Source organism: Clytia hemisphaerica, unplaced genomic scaffold, assembly GCF_902728285.1.
Source record: "Clytia hemisphaerica strain Z4C2 unplaced genomic scaffold, Clytia hemisphaerica genome assembly, whole genome shotgun sequence".
Lineage (NCBI taxonomy): Eukaryota > Metazoa > Cnidaria > Hydrozoa > Leptothecata > Clytiidae > Clytia > Clytia hemisphaerica.
The window spans coordinates 450609-465951 of NW_027103806.1; the positions used below are offsets into that span (position 1 = coordinate 450609).

General features: G+C 35.1%; 2 protein-coding genes across 2 annotated transcripts in view; both read left to right on the forward strand.

The window, feature by feature from the left end:
• LOC136806427 (hyaluronan mediated motility receptor-like) overlaps positions 1 to 1392 on the forward strand; it is a 37076-nt gene extending 35684 nt beyond the window's left edge. Inside the window, exons 20-21 of the mRNA XM_067062999.1 lie at positions 652 to 697; positions 998 to 1392. Of these exons, the coding sequence (XP_066919100.1) occupies positions 652 to 697; positions 998 to 1055 (104 nt within the window). The 3' untranslated portion in view covers positions 1056 to 1392. The remainder of the gene's footprint in view (positions 1 to 651; positions 698 to 997) is intronic.
• Positions 1393 to 2649: 1257 nt separating this feature from the next.
• Positions 2650 to 15132, forward strand: LOC136806428 (golgin subfamily A member 6-like protein 22). The gene is made up of 8 exons (XM_067063000.1): positions 2650 to 2763; positions 3385 to 4032; positions 5551 to 5712; positions 6670 to 6828; positions 8636 to 9047; positions 13425 to 13619; positions 14238 to 14283; positions 14593 to 15132. Exons 2-8 carry the CDS (start codon positions 3397 to 3399, stop codon positions 14648 to 14650), a joined length of 1668 nt encoding a protein of 555 aa, XP_066919101.1. The 5' UTR covers positions 2650 to 2763; positions 3385 to 3396; the 3' UTR covers positions 14651 to 15132.
• Positions 15133 to 15343: the final 211 nt, after the last annotated feature.

Sequence of the window (15343 nt, forward strand, 5' to 3'; positions counted from 1 at the left end):
CGAAAAAAGTGAGTTTATCTAAGCGAGAAAATTGACTTTTATCTAAGCGAAAAAGTATTCCATTACTGAGCGAGAATTTCATTTTGATCGAAGCGAAAGCTAATTTATTGAAAGCCAAGATGATATAGTTTTGCAACATAAGGCGCGTCATAGTAAGTAAGAGGTAGCCGAATGGTCTAAGGCGTTTCTGGCTTGTATTAGCGACTCCAGGATCAAATCCCCTCTGCTACTAAAGTCTTGTTCAGTTCATATTTTTATTCGCTGGGCCTTCATGCCCTCTGGGCTTCTTGTTTTGTTTAAAAACGTTGTGTAAGCAAATTTTAGGAAATAATGTTAAAGTGCGACCGACTTGAATAATATTTTCAAGATGAGTAAAAAAGTATTCGCTTTTTTATTCATTTTTTGAATCGAAATTATTAAGCATACTCATGTCAATTTTGATATACTGTTAAGTCTCTTTAATTCGAACCTCTATAACTCGAATGCCTCCATAAGAGAACAAGTTTTACGATCCCTCCACTTTACAATGTCTCATAAATATTACTCCGTGACAAGAAAATTCCTTAACTCGAACAAATGCGTTCCCCGTGAGTGTTCGAGTAATGGAGACTCCACTGTATTGCTTATCCAGGATCCGTTTTGTTTTTTCAGCTGGCAAGCATGACGGTACTTACGACAAAGTTCGTTACTTTAAATGGTAAGTGATAATTTTTTCAAATATCAATTCTAATTTGCGAAAGCTTGTACCCAAAATTTCTTGAAGAGAATCCTGCATCAATTCTTCTAGTGAATCAAATCTAATATACAGCGAATCACAACTGAACCATGTTGAAAACTTCCTTCGCAACGCTTTTGGAATTAGTTTTGTTGCAGACGGGACTTGGACTGTTTAAGTCAGAAATCGATTCGGTCTGAATTTGGGCCTTAAAAAAAGTTGGAAAAATACTGAAGGCCTTGTATAGTTCAAAGGCTCTTTAATTCTTGTTTCTCTTTTTAGCAAACGCGATCGTGGTGTTTTTGTTCAGTTCAAGAAAATTATTATGGCTTGGAAATAAAGTAATGTTTTTACCGCTCGGGTTTTTTTTAATGCTTCGCTTATTTTATTAATTCGGCTTGGTTTTTATTCCCCTTTTTCGTAATAAGGGTATTTTTATATTTGTATGTATATTCTATTATTTTGCTCAAAGATGATTCTATTTCTACCTAAAGCTTTGGATTTGAAATCCAAAGTTGGCAATAGTTCGTTCAAACATATTCTTATTCGGAAAACTTTGCAGTAACTTATTTTTTAGATTTTTGGGTGTGTCAAATCACCACCACCTTTTCGATTATACTTACTGCACCATTGCTTGAATGGTTCGATGAAATGTTTTTATAGATGTTCAATATAATCTTGCAGCGGAAACAACAAAGGCTGTAACTTTCAGTAGAATTCGAATAAAACAGTGGTTTTGCGCTTGTTTAAAAGATAATAAGGAGTGGAATATTATAAAATTGAAAAGATGTACATTTAGGTTCTTACAGAAAATACATTTTTATTATTGATTGATTTTTTGTACATTATTATGATAACCTTTACGAGTGTAAGATTAGATGTGTATATACTTTCCTTTCATAAATTATTATTCTATACTACAAAATATATAACCTGTTATTCAATAATCAAATTTCTTGTCTATGCAGTTTCTATAATATCTGTCGCAAGACCGACCTCGCTTCCTGCGTATTACCGCGCTAGATAATACCCCTATTCTCTGACGTCCATCAGTAAATAAAGCCTGGGATACACGGTGACGAGGTTGACTTAAGACTCAATTCACATCCCTTAATTAAGGGCATAGTTCTAGATGGATGGATGGACTATCTGTATTTTTATTAGGTCAGTACTAAACAGATTTTTACATTTCACCGCTCCAATTTTTAGAAGTATTTTGAGTCATTTTAACATAATGATCAGCCAAGTTTGGTCTTTTCAGAAAAGAATTTCCCAAGAATGTAGATTTTGTTGTCATGAAATTCACTTTGTGCACGATTTACTATTTTGATACATTTTATTCTAAGGTATATACTGATACTGCTTTTTGGATTATCAAGATAAAATAGACTAAGAATTTTCTTCAAAGGAAAAATTTAGAATTTTTTTTTCGATAAAATTTTGACAAAGAATAAAGAATTCACATCTGAAAATGTACTGAAATTTCTAAGGTTCCTCTATACCATTATTTTGGTTTTTTAGTACACCGTCGTGCTAATAAAAAGACTTTCGAGATATTTGAGTTTGCCCCCAAACGGTGTTTGAGTTCTTTTGTTAAAGTCTCTTGAATTCTTAGAATTAGAATCTATCCTTGATTGCAATTTACTTTAAAAAGATATTACCATAGCAACACTTGAGAAATTTGAATTAATTTGAGCTCCTCAAAGGTGGAGAGCATCAAGGAGGGAGCAAACTAGAATTAGGTTTTTCTATAACATACACAGTAATAAAAAGTTTCTTGTGTAGTAGAGTGAGGTTTTTTGGTATCTTGTTTGTTTTTTTCTGTGCTATTTTTTAGACGTCCTTTTACGATTGCAATCTACTACTTGAAAAGAAGTTTGCAAAACTAACATCTATAAATGATCTACTAGTATTTTCTGATTATTTTTAGTGACTTATCCATGTCTCATTGACCCGAAAAATGAAGATTTGAACCGTGCAGTGCAGAGAACATCGGCTAGAATATGTTGTTTTAAAGTCTATCGTTTTTTATCTGGTGAGGAGGTCCTGTAAGTTAAGTTTTAAATTTAGATGCGAGAAAGACAAGTAGCGTGTTGACAGCCTGTGAACGTTTAGAATTAAAACATCCCTGTATCACTGAGGCCCCCGGTGGGCACTCGATTTCATGTGCCGCAAAAAAAATGGCTTTCAAAATCGGAACCTTACAGTGCAGCCCTTGAACAGTGAAAGGTATCCTTCCAGTGCATTTTACCGAGCGTTTTTGACCCTTTTAGTGTTGTTTTGATTCAATTTCTTATTTTGCTGAAGCCACTTGGAAATGAGCCTGAGATGTCGACACAATGTACAAAACAAATCTAAAATGGGTGCTAGTAAAAACTATAAAGAAACATCAGAGTTTTACTGTCAGTCCCCAAACACACCCTTACAGTGTATCTAGCTAAAAGAAGATCCTTTTATTGCATTCTATCAAAATTACACCCTTACAGTGCATTTTGAGGGTCTCGAAAAACCTACCCTTAAGGGCGGCCCATGTAGTGGGTCGGGCCATATGAGTACCCCTCCCCCCGGAGGTCCACTTACCATTCGGGAGATTGCCTGATGGATTGGACTAAACGAATGAAGGTCTGGAGATAAGCATTATTGTCATTTTGTCATTTTATCTTTTTTAGGCTCAATAAAAAATGGGTAACCAAACAGATCCTGAAGTACAAAAAGAATTGCGAAAATTAAGATTTGACTTCGAAGACCAATTGAAAGAGCTTAAGAATGAAAAAATTGCAGTTTTGGAAGGGAAATTGAGAAGTAATGAGAAGTTTGTTTTGAGACTCCAATCTGAATTTGATGCAAAAGAATCAAAAGAGTTTGAAGAAAAAGGTATCCTGGAGAAAAAGCTAGGAGAAATCATCAACGAAATAGAAAAATTGAAAGACTCAGCGATAGAGAAAGATAAAAATCTTCAACTGAGAGATCAAAAATTGTTGCAGATAGAAGAGACATTGAAAGAAACTGAAGTGAAATATGGTGAATCGTTAGAACAGTTTCGTCTTAAGGATGAAAAATTGATCAAGTTGGAAGGAGAGCAAAAGCAACTTCAAGTTCAACTTCAAACTAAAGACCAAGAATTGGTGAAATTGGTAAAACAGATGAATGAGGTCACAGAAAAGTTGAAAGATTTTACCATTCAACTGCAAAACAAGGATGAAAAATTGCGTGAATTTGAGGAAAAGCTCAAAAAATATGAAGAAAATCAAGAACAATTATTGGCCCAACTTAAACTTCAAGAAGAAAGGATGGCCAAGCTGGAGATCCTTGGAAAAGTAAATAGCTTTGTTATCTGTACGGTCTTTTGTCAGTATTACTTGAAGTATGTAATATTTATTTACCTATCCTCTACAGGATGTCCCGAAAAAAGTCCTACGCCAGAGCCATTGACTTCCGAAAGTTTAGACACAAGACTCCTGGATGGGAAAAAATGCCACTCATTTCCCATCCAAAACGCGTGACATGCTTGGTTTTCACACAAACGCTAGATTAAAAGTAAAATATATCGCTAACTTTCGAAAAATATGCTGCGTATAAACAAAGAAAGAGCTAGATTTAATCCGTCATTCTAATCGCGGTGCAAATCTTAAGTCTTCAGGTCGAAAGATTCATCTCAAGCCCCTTCGGGACTTTAAACTCAATGGTAAGAGAACTTCTTAAAGTAGATATAAAAATTATAGTATAACACAAAATAATTTTGTTTTGCTTACTTTTTGATCATGTGATTAACTTTTGACCAATCCCAAGAGAAATATTTGGTTACGTGATCAAAAATTGAGCAAATCGATTTTTATAATCTTTATTTGACCATAGTCAAAAAATTGATTTTGGTATTTGAGCATAAAAGTTATGTTTCAGGTTCCTTTACAAATTACAAGGTAACTTACAAGAAACATATTTTATAAGAATATCGATGTTTTACAAGAAACATTTTTTATAAGAATATCGATCTTCACAGTTAGAGTCAGGGTTGGAGCCCGAAACAATAAATGATATAATCTTTACTATACGAGATTTTACATTGACCGCCCTCCTATGCATCATGGTATCTGTGTCTCGCGTGCACAGAACCAGCGGTGTCTGGACAGCACTAAGCGTTCCAACTTGAAAAAGGAGGAATTCCTACTTCGTAAGGATTAGGACCCATTCCCTAACGGGGCGGACTCATATCATCATCATTAGACTATGTTATAGTCTACGACAAGTCCCTATCTAATAAATAAGCCTAGAGCCGAAGAAAATTCGCAAAAGTTTTTTTGCCGAAAAGAGTTTACAGTAGAGTTTGCCAGTTTCTTCGAAACTCTCCCGCCTCCATAGCACCATAGTGCCATATTTTACCGCCTTTACTATCACTGTAACGAACGATAACAAAAGCAACAATGAAAGTTAAATCGCAAAAGCCTACAGTATCACTTCGTTGTTTTCAAAAATGTCCTAACAATATATAATTCTTTGTCAAAATTAATTTTCAAGTACAAAAAACTGAAGAAAATAGCAGGGAACTTAAAATTATGTACACTACTCTCTCGGGTACCTAATAGCCGGGGGGTGGGAATAAGCGGAGGGTGGGGTTGGAACAAAAATATTCTGGATGAAAATTTTTTGAAAAAAGGAGGCTAATATAGCAGAATTAGGACAAAAGAGGGAACTTTCAAAAACATTTTCCCAAAAATTAATAAGCAGGGGGTTGGAATAAGAATGTCCTGGATGGAAACTTTCGAAATATTCGGCTAGTAGGTATCCGAGAGTATGTGTAATTAAAGGATGTGATATGATATTTTGTTCTCCATTAGAATGTAGAAGACCGCCAGCACAACCATCAGCAGGATACTAAGGAGACTGACATGTTGATCACACAGTTAGAAGCGCGATGTCAAAGTTTTGATGATGAAGCTAAAGCGTTAAGTGAAGAAAGTGAAAAACACAAAGATGAAAATAACATGATCAAAAGCAAGGTATGCCTTAGTGTCGTGATTATCCCTTGCGTTCAACCATGAACATATAAACGACTGGACATCTATCTTTTATTGTCTCTTTGAAGCGAGCTTCGTTGCCGCCTGTATTTCAAAATTGATATGAAAAATCCGACAATATTCCGTCATAATTTTATTTCTTTGAATTATTTAGGTAAAAGGATTAATAGAGCTTGAACATTATTCCCAATTCGCAAAAAAATTACTCTCGAATTTTTTCACAAGTTTGTAATATATTTTATCAACATTTTCTACTCTAAAAAGCAGAATTTCAACTGCGTGTATACTTTTGAATCCCTTTTGTCACTCCAATAAATTTTTTTATGACTTGAAAAAAATAGCTTGCCAAAGTTTAGAGCCTGTGTCATAAGAATATCGAAATTAGAATGCGACACTCTCTAAAATTATTAGACACTTTTAAGTCAAAATTTAGAAATATTAGTCGTAGTTTTGACAAGCTGACGATGATTTTGCCTCTGTTATCTTTGTTATGATATAGATAAAAGACTTGAGAAGAGTAGAACAACAGAGATTTTTGTCGAAGTTTTGACGTTGTTAGCAAGGTACTCCCAAGTGGTATATCATCAAAATCTATTGTTTCATTTCATGCTTTTAACGAGGCGGCAACGAAGCTAGCAGCCCTTTCTACAAAAAGACAAAGGAGATGGATGTCCAGTCGTTTATATGTTCATGGTTCAACTCTGATTATAACTTCTGATAAAAATGAAGTTCAGGCCAAAGATTTTTTCACGACCCCAAAATAAATTTCTAAATTTTCCTTGCTATTTATTTTTCAAAGTCGAGATATGCAGGTTTTCAATTTCAAATTTCTTCTCACGAAAAATAGAAATAAAATCGTTTAGTATAAAAGATCTCCTCTGTTTCTGCTTGCAAAATAAGGAATTGAAATAGTAATTTTCTACTTTAAAATCCATATAGTACACGAAACTAAAACAAATGGCGGTGAACTTGAAAAATCAATGTCAAACCTACGAAGAAGATTTTAAGAAATTGCAAGATGAAAATCAAAGCTTGGAAGCTGTTCGAAAAATCAAAGAAAAAGATGCCGAAAACGAAAAAGCAGTCCTCGAAGCAGTTGTAAGTTTGAGTCTTGTTATTCAAGAATGATTCGTTTTAAAGGTCATTCCAGGAAATTGTCAACCATGATTGGAGCAAGAAACTTGATTGGAGATATAATATGATTGGAATCTATGCCCGATTGAACCACCTCTATGGGTACTTTCAAATGGTGCATAAGTCGCAGCGCTCCTAGGTCCCTACCAGTCAAAAATGAGTGTGAAGTAATGGACCCCATCCTCAGGAATGGCCGTGAAGCTCTGTTGCAGAATCTTTACTTTAATGGGATAAATTTTCGCGGGGATTAATTTTCGCGGATTTCGCGGATTTGGCTGTCATCCGCGAAAATAAGTCCCATTGGAAATTTGAAAAAGGCCCATCCGCGAAATATTTCTAAACAAAACTCAAAATATGTCAAATAAATACTATTTGAATGGTTACTTGCATCAAAGAGGCGCAAATAATGTGTATTTCAACAACCAATATGCATGATTTGACAGTAAAAGTCACAAAATCGAGAAAATAATGCCCCCCAATAGTGCCATCCGCGAAAATTAATCCCCGCGAAATCTTAAAATTTCGCGGATGAGCTCAACCGCGAAATTTAATCCCCGCGAAAATTTATCCCATTAAAGTACTTTGCTTCATTTTCAGATCAAAAAACTTCGTCAACATTATCAACAATTTACTAAGGCGTCTCAAAATATTCCGAAATATAATGACAACTTTGAAGCGTTTGCGAGAAGATAATAAAAAGTTACAAGGGAGACTGGGATGCGTAGAAAATTACTCCTATGATAACGAAGTGAGTTAAGGCATGTCCAAGGTAAAAGTGAACCAGTTCCACTCACTTTCAAAATGTCAAACATAGCTGGAAAGAAGCGCTTTGTTATGTAGATCAACGTGATAGGTGGTGTATGAAAAATTTAACTTGAGTCTATAAGAAGTTATAGCCCAAAAACCTGTATTATGACGTCATAAACATTACGTAACATTACGTCACGAAACTTAAAATTTAAATAACTCATAAACTATTAATGATATCAATATGAAATTTTGACAGAACAAATATATCGTAATTCTCTAGAAGTGAAATTTTCAAAATCTCCTTAAAAATGATGACGTCAGCATTTTTAAGCCATTTTCAATTTTTGGCTATAAAAAATGACTCATCATTTTTTTCAAAATAATTTTAACTTAGCAATTTTTTACATCAATATCTATTTGTGGTCAAAATTTGACGTTTATATGACTTTTAGTTCACGAGATATTCAAATTTTTAGTTTTATGACGTAATGTTATGTAATGTTTATGACGTCATAATACAGGTTTTTGGGCTATAACTTCTTATAGCCTCAAGTTAAATTTTTCATACACCACCTATCACGTTGATCTATATCACAAGGCGCTTCTTTCCAGCTATGTTTGACATTTTGAAAGTGAGTGGGACTGGTTCACTTTTTCTTTGGACATGCCGTAACTCACTTGAGAGATAAAGAGTTACGAAAGGTAGAAAAACTTGAAGAAAAAGCTGTCTTTGAAGAAAATGTAAGTGTTATAAGCACTAAATCATGTACTGTATTACTTCGAATAAAGCTCCCTTCGAATAGGCCATTTCACAGTCGAAATGAATCATGGGTAATCAGGACTGATTGTGCCCCCACAACGGCTTTCTGACGCAAAAATCTTCAAAATTTTGGACCAATAAGTCGTCATTAGCGCGTAGTGGTCTTGATTACCCATTACGCTTTGCGACTGTGAAATGGCCTATCCATCTCGCTTTTTTAAGAAACATTTTTAACAAACGCCCTCCAAATATTTTTTTTAGATCAGAAAACTTCGAGGAGAACCAAAAAAGCAACCAGAAAAAAACACCGACAATCGAATGGTTGGACCAACTCAGTATGATTACGACGGTGATATCGATGACCAGTATCGACGAGCATTACCGATTCGACCGGCCGTTTCAACTCGGAATGAGTTGAACAATGATATTGAACAGATAATAAATCGACGACCTTACGCCGGCAAACGAACGAAGTCAGCGGAAAATCTTTACGGAGAAAACTCTTATGAGAGTCGGAATCAGAGATATACAGCTCAGACGAATGGCTACCATTTTGAATCGAATACTTTAGGTGATCCAAATATATCATATTCCACACGACCACGAAATAACCGGCATCCGCAGTCGAGATCGTTTGATTTCGAGGTAAATAACAATGAAAACTCCAACCAAGGTAAGTTTCTCCTCTCTACTATATTCTCTCCCGAATCTTCAAAACGCACCACTACGAAATCAAACTTAAGGGCTCTGACCGTAGTGAATTTTTAATAATTGCCGTGTTTAAAATGTGTTTTCTGACTGATGTAACCAACAAAACTATGGCATGTTATACATTTTCCGTTGGACAAACTATTCCTGAATCTGAAAATTCAAAAATTGCATTGAAAAAATTTGATGAAGAAGAAAATGAAGACTTTTGCGTATTTCAACTTTGAAGAGCTTAGTTTCGGCGAAGAAAAAACATTTTGAAAAAAATTTCGCAGTAGATGGTGTATCTTTTACCGAACAATACAAATTTTTGCGGAAAATTTTTGTAAATGCTTCTTTGTCTCGAAATCTTCAAAATAGTGGTTTTTCATCAATTTTTCATCTGGATTTTGCTTAAAAAAACAGTCATAACTTTTAACACATCTTTTTAGAAAAATTTTCCGCAAAATTTAAAATAGTTCAATTCTTTGCGGACAGTGTAAAGAAATTTTGAAACAAAAAAGTTAATTACCCATTAATGAATGAGTGCTGAATGCTTATCTATATATTAATAGCGGTAGTCTGTATGTCGTTTTGTCTGTCTTTCTTTCTTTCTTTCTTTCTTTCTGTCTGTGCTACTTTCGTTTTCGTACGCAATGTTTTTGTTCTTTTAAAAGATGACTTTTGCTTCTTGCTCCACAAATGTGTTAAATCAGATTCGCGCCGTTTTATAAAGACTTTATTTTGATTGATAGATTATACTTTTTCTTTTTGCTCCGGCCTAGGAGCCTTAAATTCTCTCTCGTCTGGTCAAGACATTTTTTGTTTGTCTATCTAATCCGATGATCTATTCCGATTTGATAAAAACGGATTATCCAATAATACTGTGATTTGATTGGCCGAAAGTATTTAAGAAAAAGATGGCTTCCGAAAGTGGACTAGCTGACTGTGTAGCAAATACTGGCAAATCTCAGTGAAAAATTGATCATTTTCATCATTATTCATGATGTTTTGGACATGATTTATGAGAAGTTTGATGCATACTGGCTCTCTAACAATGTGGAAAGACTTTGGATCTTTGGAGAAATTTTGGCTATGAATCGTCAGCTAATCGAGTGCTTAAATCTAACATATATATGTCTATAAAACTCTGTACTGTAGGTAACTTGACAGTGAAACTTTCAAACACACATTGGAATTTAAAAGAGAATACTAAAATTACAACATTACAGTGCAAATTTGAAAACGATCTGATTAGTTTTTGTGGTGTTATGTTTATGGCTGAAAATGATCCTGTTTTGTATTCATCATTGTTGACTGGTTGGTTGACTGGCGACCGTTCCTTTTGATTCTTCAAACCCGACACAGATTTTTTACAAACATATCACTATGAGAATTTAGTAAAGGATACTAAAACACAATTCCTGTGAAAATTTGAACAAGATTGGAGAAATTTTCACAGTGTTATGGCTGAAAATGATCGCTTTTGGACTTTGTCGTAATTTTCGCGGCTGGCGACCGTTTCTTTTGATTTTTCAAACCCAACACAGATTTTTTACAAACATATCACTATGAGAATTCAGTAAAGGATACTAAAACACAATTCCTGTGAAAATTTGAACAAGAATGGAGAAATTTTCACAGTGTTATGGCTGAAAATGATAGTTTTTGGACTTTGTCTCGTAATTTCATCGCGGCTTGCAATTTTTTAAACCCGACACAAATTTTTTACAAACATATCACTACAATAATTCAGTAAAGGATACTAAAACACAATTCCAGTGAAAATTTGAACAAGATTGGAGAAATTTTCACAGTGTTATCATGGCTGAAAATGATAGTTTTTGGACTTTGTCGTAATTTCATCGCAGCTGGCGACCGTTCCTTTTGATTTTTCAAACCCGACACAGATTTTTTACAAACATATCACTATGAGAATTCAGTAAAGGATACTAAAACACAATTCCTGTGAAAATTTGAACAAGATTGGAGAAATTTTCACAGTGTTTTGGCTGAAAATGATCGTTTTTGGACTTTGTTGTAATTTCATCATTGCGGCTGACAACCGTTCCTTTTGATTTTTCAAACCCGACACAGATTTTTTACAAATATATCACTATGAGAATTCAGTAAAGGATACTAAAACACAATTCCTGTGTAAATTTGAACAAGACCGGAGAAATTTTCACAGTGTTATAACTGAAAATTATATTTTTTGGACTTTGTCGTAATTTCATTGGCTGGGGCGACCATTCCTTTTGATTTTTCAAACCCGTAACCAGGTTTTTTCCAAATATACCACTATTACTATTACATACAACACTATTGTACCATTTTATTTGGTTTATCCTACTCTCCTCCAAGTATTATCCCAACAGAAAAAATAATGCTTAGCTAAAAGCTGTGGCCTCTAATTTAGGCTATTTTTTCTCCCCAATATTTTATCCGGACAATCAAATCAACGCAGATCACCGGCGTATCATGGCTTCGCTATTGGCGGCAGGTTAAGAAAAAAAAAAAAATTTATAAGAACTTGGAAATATTCACTTCTAAATGTTTATCTCCTTTAGCTCCCATTTTGAACTTTTTAGTCGAGGATGAGTGGGCGGGGGGGGGGTGGGGTTGGTTCTTTAGGCAAGAAAGTGCACGTGTAATCACTTAGAAGAGCTAAACTTCCAGCTGGTTTATTTATTTGTTAAGATTATTTCTCACACTCGCTCTGCAATAGAATTATTACTTTGCTTTCTGATCTGTTCTGATTAGTAGTTTGTGGGCAACGTTCTAACACAACTAACTCAACAAGCTCATCTTTCACATCTTTTAATCTCTTAAGCCGGAGCTTCCAGCGCAGCTGGTTTATTTTTCTTTCTTTTCTTTTGTTTTATGTTTTCGAATGTAAAGTAATTAACGACCTTATTTGATTTGAGACATTCGAATTCTTTTCAAAACAAAAGAAAATCTTTTAAAAAGAATCTGTTATGTTAAAGAAAAGAACAAATATAAAATAAAACACAAGAATCACATAACAAGTTTGTTAGAACAGCAACATTAAAAATACATTCAAAAGGCGGTAAAAACTAGAATTCTTTCTTCGTAAAAAGGGACCTTTAAACATGTATGTCGATAATTTTTTTGCTGTAAATCTAAGTCATTGTTGAATTTGAAAAATTACTGAAGTTATGACGAAGTTATTTTATAAAAAACAACATAAAATTGCGCTATCACGCTTTTTTGTCTGCGTGTCCTAGCTGCCTTCCGGGGGGGACTATGGTTGCGAGCTGACTTTCGGCCCTGCCCCTCGGACCCTTAGCAGAATAAAGAGGAGAAGAAACAAGGGAAATTGTGTGAATTTTAATTCACTTTTTGGAACTAATTTGACCAAATTTCTATCTTTCTGGGGGCAAAAAGTTGAATTTTCCTATTTTTCCAATTCTTAGTGGGACTGAAGTTTGATTTTCCGATTTTTCAAACTGCCATGTTTCAAAAAGGCACCTTTAAGGCCGGCACATACCCATACCCTTCTCTTGCCTAAGTACCCCCTCCCCCGGGCTGCCTCTATCTTTTCGAAGAATCGCGTGTCATGTCTATTATTTCACTCCGCTTATCTTGACATCAAAGTTTTCCTAAACATCAAGAACTACGGCAAATATAACACGAGCGAAGCGAGAAAAAAAAATCCAATTGCAGAGCCGTCTTGGACGTCGCTGGTCGCCGGTATGGTGTAATTTGGGAATGACGCCCTTTCTGTTTTCTGATTATTTTTGCCACAGAAATCTTTTTCAAAATATGGTTAAAAGATACGTCACCCGGGAGGGATAGAGTCAAACTTTGAAGAGAATCCTTCCCTTTAATTTTGATTTCATCGTGTTTAAGCCACCTTCCCAACCTCGTTCCCTGCGCATTATCAGCTTTTTGATGCTTACTGATAGCGCTAGATAATACCCTGGCATTGGCTGGTTTTCGAACGCGTAAGATTACGTAATTCAAAAACAAAACGTCAGATTTCATTCGTTCCTGGGTTTGAAACCATTGCATTGCAGTGTAATTTTGTAACGTCAGATTTTTTTATGACGTATTGTTTTGAGAACCAGGGTATTCTCTGGCGTCAATCACTAACGTAAATAAAGCCTGGGATACACGGGGACGAGGTTGCCACCTTCCCAACATCTCAAAAGACTTTAAATGCGTTCAGCAAACAGCTAAACCGGCGTGCGACGCCGGGTACCGGCTAGTATAATTTATTACTATAAATATTTAACAAGAAACAAATTTACCAGCCAGATTATATCAATTTTCGTCTTGATTATCTTTTCATTGAAATCTCAATCCCGTTTTTACCAATTTTGCATAAACATTTCTTCAGAATTTTCAGACTCTCCATGGAATCACTCTCCAACATCGCATCCGTTTTGTCCGACTTCATCGCACGACATCCAAATCGGGATGATGATCAGTTTGTCACGTGCTAGTGGTAGATTGTCACGTGGTCAAGTCAAATGGATTGGAACGTTTCCTCATCACCAAGGAGATTATATCGGCGTTGAATTAGAATCGGAATGTAAGAAGAGAACATTTCCCATTTCAATAGCTCCCTTTTCGAATATGAATACCTTAACCACGGGTACATTGCATAAGTATGGGGAATCGAGTTTAGGGAGTGGTCAGAAAGTATCAACTAGGGTGGGGTGGAGAATATTTTCGAAAATTCCAAATAAAATCGCAGTCCCCTTGATATTTTCAAAAAAGATTTCAAGACCCCTCCCTAACCAGTCAATATATTTCAGGCACCTCCCCATCCTGATTTAGGCCTCGATTTAGGCCACCTAAAATAATACATATTGTAGCAAGAAAACAGGTTAGTACCCAAAAATCTAAATTTATGAAAAATGAAATTAACAAGGAACAAGTGTGCAATATTTCAGTTTTCAATTTGGCCAAAACTCGTCCCCAGGCCCCAAAAATCAAAATTTTGAAAAATGAAAAAACACCCCCAGATATTTACCCAAGGAAAAAGTGTGCCTAATTTCAACCAAACCCGGCTATTTTTGAAGTCTTCAGGCTGCCCTAAATTATCTGGGACATACATTCACAGATTCTAGCTCAACGCTCAACTGAAGTTGACTATACAGAGCGTAAAGTTGTTCAATAATTCTTATAACCTTTGTGAATTTTTCAGCTGGCAAACACGATGGCACCTACGATAAAGTTCGTTACTTCAAATGGTAAGTAATCCGTACAGTAATCTTACAAACTGGAACCCAGTCCCTTAGCTCGCCTTTTTATGATTTTGATAGTGCTTTAACTATAACACCCCCGTGTCACAGATTAGGCTACGTCGTATCTTCCTTTGTTTTGAGTGTAAAACTCTTACTCTAGGCCTAAAAGCCTGGAGCTGTTAGATTAATTTGTATTTGTATTAGCTTATTGGTACTAATTTTGTGAACCATCTTTGGGCCTCTGCGCAAAATTGTGCGAAATTTAGTATTCGCAAAAATTAATACAATAAGGTATTCATTTTTGTTCATTTTTAGCAAACGCGATCGTGGTATTTTTGTACAATTCAAGAAAATCATTATGGCTTGGAAATGACTTTCAGGTTTTTTTATAAGAACATCTTAAATTGTTAAGGGCTTAATATGTTCTTAACTTAAATTGTTATTTTAAATCTTATTTTAATCATCTTGTGTCTATTTTTTGTGTATTATCCTAAAAAATAAAGTGTTTTAGAGTCTTCACAGGGGGTTATAAGTAAGTGTACTTTTTTGATCAGATAAGTTTAGAAACCACCCCTTATAGGGCACCGTTCTAATATTATCCAGATAAGTTAAATTGCCACCATTTTATTACTTTTAGTACCCTCTTTAGTAAACTGTACTAACTTTTCTCAACGACCGGATTTTTAATACCACCCTCTTAGTAGACTGTACTAACTTTTCTCCGCAACCAGATTTTTAATATCACCCCTTTAGTAGACTGTACTAACTTTTCTCCACAAATAAGGGCCCATTTACATGGCAATTTGCTGGGTTTGTGTGTTTTTACCACTGAAATTAGTACAATGTACAAACTTCTCATATGTGTATCAATTCAATACACCACCTTTTTTCACCAAAAACTTTTTCATTGTATTTTTCTCAGAGGACCACCCTTTTAGTACACTGTACTAACTCAATTTTAACTTACACCACCCCACCAGCTATGGGTCAGTACACTGACTCGGTACCCCCCCTGGTCTTCAAAGCCTTAAATTGTTCTTAATAATTTAACCATCGAAGCCGTACT

Bases quoted from the DNA above. Each gene is read 5' to 3' on its own strand.
- LOC136806428 (XM_067063000.1), top strand. From the start codon at position 3,397: ATGGGTAACCAAACAGATCCTGAAGTACAAAAAGAATTGCGAAAATTA. The intron at 5,713-6,669 runs GTATGCCTTAGT...AAATCCATATAG, and splicing joins ATAACATGATCAAAAGCAAG to TACACGAAACTAAAACAAAT. The intron at 9,048-13,424 runs GTAAGTTTCTCC...ACATTTCTTCAG, and splicing joins CAATGAAAACTCCAACCAAG to AATTTTCAGACTCTCCATGG.